The sequence below is a fragment of the Canis lupus genome, chromosome 2 (assembly GCF_048164855.1).
Source record: "Canis lupus baileyi chromosome 2, mCanLup2.hap1, whole genome shotgun sequence".
Lineage (NCBI taxonomy): Eukaryota > Metazoa > Chordata > Mammalia > Carnivora > Canidae > Canis > Canis lupus.
The window spans coordinates 37,821,161-37,828,955 of NC_132839.1; the positions used below are offsets into that span (position 1 = coordinate 37,821,161).

At 41.7% G+C, this 7,795-nt stretch overlaps 1 protein-coding gene across 1 annotated transcript; it reads left to right on the forward strand.

The window, feature by feature from the left end:
- Positions 1-942: 942 nt before the first annotated feature.
- Positions 943-2,624, forward strand: NDN (necdin, MAGE family member). Its single transcript, XM_072795731.1, has one exon. It carries the CDS (start codon positions 1,067-1,069, stop codon positions 2,042-2,044), a length of 978 nt encoding a protein of 325 aa, XP_072651832.1. The 5' UTR covers positions 943-1,066; the 3' UTR covers positions 2,045-2,624.
- The last annotated feature ends 5,171 nt before the right edge of the window (positions 2,625-7,795 follow it).

Genomic DNA, 7,795 nt, shown 5'->3' on the forward strand with positions numbered 1-7,795 from the left:
TTGTTGGTCATGACAAAGATTGCCAATTATGATCTACGTTAAAACAAAACAAAACAAAACAAAAAGAAAAACAAGTCTTGGAAGGGATTTGGGTGTGGCTGCCACATGTGATCAGTCAGATGTTGAGAGAGTGTGGTGGGGTCCTAGGAGAAGGTGAAGTTTTCACAACACAGGGGCAGAAGTCATAGCAGTCATCAGGGAAGATAGGGTGCCAGGCAGATTAGGGAAAAAGTTTATGCTAATAAATATGACAATCTTTGTAAGTTGAGCTCTTAATGGAAAAATTAAAAGCAAATCCAAATGACCGAAGGTAAGTAGAAAACCAAAATCAATGACCATTAAAACACTAGCGATGTCATTCGTATATTATATCCAAGAAAGTTCCGTTTGCACATGTATTGCCTAAATTCAGCATTTCTCCTTTTATGACCTGTCTGATGTGGCGGGGACTCAGTTTTCATTGGCAATTCTTAGGATTCCAATCTCAGTCCTCCTCTTCACAGTTTTTCTGTTGGGCAATCCTGATTATTCTCTAGGTTTAAATTCTCACATTCACTGTCATGAAACTCAAGTTTACACAGACACACACCAGCCTAGATCTTTCTCCGGGACTTTTAGATGTACCTTGATTCTGGATCCACCCAAATAAAACATTTCCTAAGAAACTCAAGAAACTTCTCTCAGAAAGTTAAGTTATCATCTTTCTCCTTAAACTTACTCCTTCTCCAGTGCTCATGCATCCTCCTCCCCTCTTCCCCACCACCACCTCAGCCCAAATGGGAAGCCTGCAGGTCAGCACTGTCCTAGTCCTGGGGGCCCGGCACCACCTCTAAGGGGGCCGCCCCGCCCCGCCCCGCCCCGCCCCGCCCCGCCGGCAGGAGCCCGGCGCTCGGCTTGCGGACGCGCAAGCGCATTGGCCAGTTCCGCCGCCGCCCCGCCCCGCCAGGCTGCTGCGGAAGGCGCCGCGCGCAGCAACGCGCACTTCCTCTCCGGGAGTCCGCGGAGGGAGCGCAGGCTCGAGGAGCTCTTGGACGCGGAGGCCGTGCCCTAGTCAGACGGCGCAGACATGTCCGAACAAAGTAAGGATGTGTGTGACCTCGTCTCTGCAGCCGAGGCCTCCAATTCCGAGGCGCACCGCAGTCCTGGGGGTCCCGGGGAGCCCTCCCCGTCCGCGTCTCAGGCCGCCACCCTCGCAGGGCCGGAGAGGCGTCCTTCAGGCCCGACCGACGGCTCTCTGGCCTCGCCTCCACCCCAGGCGTCCAGCGAAGAGGGAGACCCAAAGGCCCTGCAGCAGGCCACGGAGGAAGGCCGCGCCCACCAGGCCCCGACCGCGGCCCAGCCTGCCCCTGCGCCGCCAGCCCCGGCCCAACTGGTGCAGAAGGCGCACGAGCTCATGTGGTACGTGTTGGTCAAGGACCAGAAGAGAATGATCATATGGTTCCCAGACATGGTGAAGGATGTCATCGGCAGTTACAAGAAATGGTGCAGAAGCATCCTCAGGCGCACCAGTCTCATCCTCGCACGAGTGTTCGGGCTGCACCTGAGGCTCACTAGCCTGCACACGATGGAGTTTTCGCTCGTTAAAGCGCTTGAGCCAGAGGAGCTGGACAGGGTGGCGCTGAGCAACCGCATGCCCATGACAGGCCTCCTGCTGATGATCCTGAGCCTCATCTACGTGAAGGGTCGCGGCGCCAGAGAGAGCGCCGTCTGGAACGTGCTGCGCATCCTGGGGCTGCGGCCCTGGAAGAAGCACTCCACCTTTGGAGACGTGAGGAAGCTCATCACCGAGGAGTTCGTCCGACAGAATTACCTGAAGTACCAGCGCGTGCCCCACGTAGAGCCACCTGAGTATGAGTTCTTCTGGGGCTCCCGTGCCAGCCGCGAAATCACCAAGATGCAAATCATGGAGTTCCTGGCCAGAGTCTTTAAGAAAGACCCCCAGGCCTGGCCTTCCCGATACAGAGAAGCTCTGGAGGAGGCCAGAGCTCTGCGGGAGGCTGATCCCACTGCCTACTGCCCCCGCAGCAGTGTCTCCGAGGACTAGCAAGGTCTGGAGGCAGATATTAATGGTTTCTGACCCTCACCAGGGCGGTGGAGGGGTGGGGGTGGGACATTACTAGAGTATTCAGGATTTACAGTGCAGTATTTCACGTGTAACTTTAAGTTTTCAGTACTGTGCTTTTATACCTTTTAATGCAATGTTGTATTCATTTCAGTACTCCTAGATAGTGTGTAGAATTTATGCATGTTTGTTTATGAGTAAGCTCGGTTGGTGCTTTCGCTTTTGTGCTACCTTTGAATTTTTTGTACCAGAGACGTGCTAAACTTATGAAATTCATTGAGAAATTTTCCATCTTATTCTTTTATATGGAACGGATGATGTGTATTAGAGTAGACTACTTCTGGAGAGTTTGGAAAGACTCCCCAGTAAAGCTGGCCTAACCAAGGGAAAAGTCAAGGCCCCTCTCTTTAGGACCTCGATGGGCACAGGAAACATCCATATGGAATGCAGTGATGTGGACAGAAATGGTCTCGATGTGGGCACTTGGCACACTTTACTAAACACAAATTACAGCCCCACCATGAGTAAACTTTAAACATTAAAAATTATTGTGATACAATCATTTTTGGAAAAGTGTACTTTATCTTTTTAACAAAGTAGGATGGGTTGGGAATAACTTTTTACCTGATGAACAAATATAATTTTATCGAATAGGATGGGACAGTCACTGGTCATCATTACAAATGTGTGAAGTTTATGGTTTTTTAAATGTGACTTACATGTTCATTTCAAAACTGACAAATACAGAAAAGTAGAAAAACCACAAAGCAAAAATGTTCAAAATCGCACCACAGAGAAACAAGTGTAAATATTGAAAGTTCCTTTCTCACATTTTCTACATTTTATTAAATTTAGCTGTTTACTATGGACATTTAAGCGTGGGGCATTGTGCTAAAGCCCTTTTTGTGTATTTTCTCTTTAATACGTAAAACAGCCTTTGAGGCAGATACTTACTATATCTGCACCATGGAGGAAATATAGGAACAAAGTATGTAACTAACTTTCCCCAGATCATAAAGCTTAGTGAGAGGAGGAGCTAGGATTTTAATTCATACAGAATGAGTCCATAGCCTACACTTTCCCCACCTGCCTACAACTGCCCTACACGTCCTGCTTTTATATATATATATATATTTTATATGTATATAAAAATACATATATCTAATATTCCATGTTATAGAATGTACTCTACTCCCTACCCTCAAGACATAAAGTCCTACATAAGAGGCTAGGGATTTTTTTCTGATGAATCCTCACATTACTCTTAGAGAAAGCAATTTTATTCTGATTGTACACATTAAGAAACTTGGTTTCAGCGAGATTAATGGGCGTAACCAGATCATATTACTGCTTGGCAGTGAAGCCCAGAATTGAAACGTGGTCTTCCTAGAAGACTGAGGTGAAGGTGCCTTCTCTGAAGTGATGCAGAGGAAGACACGGGATACCTTGGGGCGGGAGGTGGATTTAGGGTGGGAAGGGTGCCTATGGCACATCTGTGATCCAGCAGTTCTTGAATTGCAATGGGCCACTGGGCAATTCCTCCAAGGGTGGAATGGAATGAGGATAGGGGTGAGGGGCAATCATGAGATAAACCTCATTATGAAGCTTTCAGTCCTACAAAGGAGTGGGGCAAGAAATGGGCATTTAATAAGACCAGAAGTCCTTCAAACTTAAGAAGATAGGAAAAGATCATTTTGTCAAAGCCAGAATTCTTTCTGGAGAAAGACCAGATAATAAAGTGAACACGTGTGACATCATCCCCTAAAGAAGTAAATGGAGTTGTATTTGGGTGAGGGAATTACATCTGTATTGACAGGATTCCCAACACTTGACGGCATAAATTAATAGGTATGTGCAGGGGCTAAAAATGTTCAAGAAGCTTTGTATGCTCAGAGAAATCCATCCTCAGTTAGTAGACTTACTATGGCAGAGGCAGTTCTGCAGTAATTCAGGCAGAGGTGACCTGGTTTTGATGCCACCACTTACCCAAAGTCAAGATATCTATTTATTTTAGAAATGTTAAAGAATATTACTTACTTCTCATCCAAAAATTCTCTGTAGAAGCAAAATAAATATGCCCCCTTAAATTTAAAATGAGGGGGATATTGGGTCACCTGGGTGATTCCGTGGTTGACCATCTGCCTTTGGCTCAGGTCGTGATCCTGGGATCCTGGGATTGAGTCCTGCATGTGGCTCCCCATGGGGAATCTGCTTCTCCCTCTGCCTGTGTCTCTGTCTCTCTCTCTGTGTCTCTCATGAATAAAAATAAAATATACTATATGTTGGCAAATTGAACTTCAATAATATATATTTTTAAAAAATAAAATTAAAATAAAATATAAAATAAATAAAATAATAAATAAAATAAAATAAAATAAAATAAATAAAATAAGATATCAAGGATGTTTCATTTCTGGAGCAAGGCCACAGCTGTCATTCCTGCCATGGCAGCATGCTGGTCATTTTCTCTAATGTCCTATTGCTCTCCTCACTGGTGAGCTGACTCTTTGTAGCACTGTGACTCCTGTCTACTTGTTCAATCAAACCCAGAGCTCCCTGAGCAGTCAGTCCTGCACCTCCTACTTAACTCCATGTGTTTTTATTCACTTTTCTCTCTGCTATGAGAGACAGAAAGAACCATTCCTTTTTTTTAATAATAAATTTATTTTTTTATTGGTGTTCAATTTGCCAACATAGAGAACAACACCCAGTGCTCATCCCGTCAAGTGCCCCCCTCAGTGCCCGCCACCCAGTCACTCCCACCCCCCCCTCCTCCCCTTCCACCACCCCTAGTTTGCTTCCCAGAGTTAGGAGTCTTCCATGTAGGAGAAGGACAAACATTATATGGTCTCATTCATTTGGGGAATATAAATAATAGTGAAAGGAAATAGGAAAGGAGAAGAAATGGGTAGGAAATATCAGAAAGGGAGACAGAACAAGAAAGAACCATTCCAAAGCTGCCCCATGCTCACAGATGCAGGCACAATATCCATGCCATAGAAAACTGAATCTGTGGAAAAGGAGAAAGACTGTATCATGAGAAATGAGGAGCTGACCCCATCAAGTGACATGCGCAGGGCTGCACAGGTCCTATACTGTCTGAGGTAGCCAGACTTGAAAGAGGCTTCCTAGCAAGCAGGGGTGTTAATTCATATGTGGTCCAAAATATATCTACCCCAGCATGGGGTGCCTGAAGGGAGCATTCAATACTTTTCTTAGATTTTTACACTGGGCACAAATAAAAGGTTGGAGGGCTTGTCAAATATTTTCCAGAAAGCTCACCTTATAGGTGCTGGGCAAGGTTACTTACAGAAAGGAGTCTGCAAATCCTTGATATGAATCTTGGATGAGAGTGTGAAGCTCAGACTGCTATGGCTGGGGAAGAGTTCTTAATTACAACACGAAATGTTTTATCTGTTCTGCTGGCTGGAATCTCACTTTCTTTTTTCTTTTCTTTTCTTTTCTTTTCTTTTCTTTTCTTTTCTTTTCTTTTCTTTTCTTTTCTTTCTTTCTTTTCTTTTCTTTTCTTTTCTTTCTTTTCTTTCTTTTCTTTCTTTTTTTTTTTTTTAACAAACACCACACACATATTTCATGGTAATCAACTTCATTTTATTAAAGTCATGAAGGACAAAAAGGGCCTTTGTAAACTTAATAAAAAATACAGTGCCACCTGATCTATTCTGAGAAAGGAAAACAACATTTGTAGTATCATTATTACATTGGAAAGATGTGTTTCAAAAAAACATGTTATGCGGTTTAGTATTTCCTCTGCTAGGAAAGCCTTCGATGGCCTCTTCCACCTTGAGCCTTCACATAATCAACTCATGAACACCACTCTAGTGGGAATGCTACCCTAGCCTTCAAACCACAGCCGTGTTCTCTGAGTATTACAGCAGCATTCTAAACAATATACACAACATGTACATGCTATTTATAAATACATTTGTTCTGTCTCTTCCTGGATTATTACATACTCTAAAGTAAAGGATATAGGGACAAGTTGAAATTAGTGAAAATTTATTCAGAAAAATAATGTAAACAAGAATTATTTCAAGAGTTAGTTCTTTGAATACACTAAGAAATTGGACCAATATCTAGTAGAATTTTATTTATTTGATTTTTGTTGAGATATGATTGGTATATACTATTAGTTTTAGGTGAACAACATTTAGTTAACATCCATCACTACACATTGCTACAATTTTTTTTCTTGTGATGAGAAGTTTTTTGGGGATTTTTTTATTTTGTAAATTTTTATTATTGAACTATAGTTGACATACAATGATATATTAGTTTTAGGTGTACAACACAGTGATTGGACAATTGTATACATTCCTCAGTGTTCACCTTGATATTTACAGCATAGGGAATATAGTCAATAATATTGTAATAACATTGTATGGTGACAGGTGGACACTACACTTATGATGATGAGAACTTTTAAAATCTGCTCTCCTAGCAACTTTCATATATGTAATACAGTATTATTAACTATACTCACCATGCTGCATGTTATATCCCCAGTTATAATTTTATAACTGAAAGAATGTACCTTTTGACTACCCTTACCCATCTCACGCCACCTCTAATCACCATCTCTGACAACCATTAATTCATTCTCTGTATCTATGATTTCAGGTTGTTTTTTTTTTAATTCCATTTATGGGGTACCCGGCTGGCTCAGTCAGTAAAGCATGTAACTCTTGATCTTAGGGTTGTAAGTTAGAGCCTCATACTAGGTGTAGAAATTATTTCATATATATATATATATCATTATATATATATTTCATATTATATATATATACATTCATATATATATTCCAGGGGCACCTGGGTGGCTCAGTGGTTGAATGTCTGCCTTTGGCTCAGGGCGTGGTCCTGGGGTCCTGGAACTGAGTCCTATATCCCACTCCCTGCAGGGAGCCTGCTTCTAGCTCTGCCAATGTCTCTGCCTCTCTGTGTGTCTCTCATGAATAAGTAAATAAGATACTTTAAAAATAAAAAAATTCCATTTATAAGTGACATCATATGGCATTTGTATTTCTCCATTTCAGACTTATTCCACTTAGCATAATGCCCTCAAGTGTCATCCATGTTGCAATTGGCAGGGTTTCCTTCCTTTTATAGATAGATAGTTGATAGATAGATGATGATAGATAGATAGATAGATAGATAGATAGATAGATAGATAGATAGATGATAGATAGATATTCATAGATAGATAATTTTCTTTATTCATCCACTGATGGACATTCAGGTTATTTCTATGTTTTGGCTATTGCAAATAATGTTGCAGTGAACATGAGATTGCAGATATATTTTCAAGGTAGTGATTTTGATTCCTTTGGATAAATGTCCAGAAGTGAAATTGTTGGATCACATGATTGTTCTAATATCATGATATTATCATGATATATCATTATCATGATATCATGATCACATGATAGTTTTTAATTTTTTGAGGAAGCTCTATACTCCTGCATTGATTTATATTCCCCCAACAGTGGAGAAGTGTTCTGTTTTTTCTCGACATCTTCACCAATGCTTGATTTCATGTTTTTTTTTTTTAAATAATAGACATTCTAACAGGCTTGAAGTAGTATTTTTTAAAGAAAAAAAATGGAGTAAACAAATAACTTCTTACTAGGGAAATGAGACAAGAACACAAACAGGTTACTGTTCCAAAGGTAACACATACAGTAAGTGCAAAAATGAAAAGAGAAAGGAATCCAA

Bases quoted from the DNA above. Each gene is read 5' to 3' on its own strand.
- NDN (XM_072795731.1), top strand. From the start codon at position 1,067: ATGTCCGAACAAAGTAAGGATGTGTGTGACCTCGTCTCTGCAGCCGAG.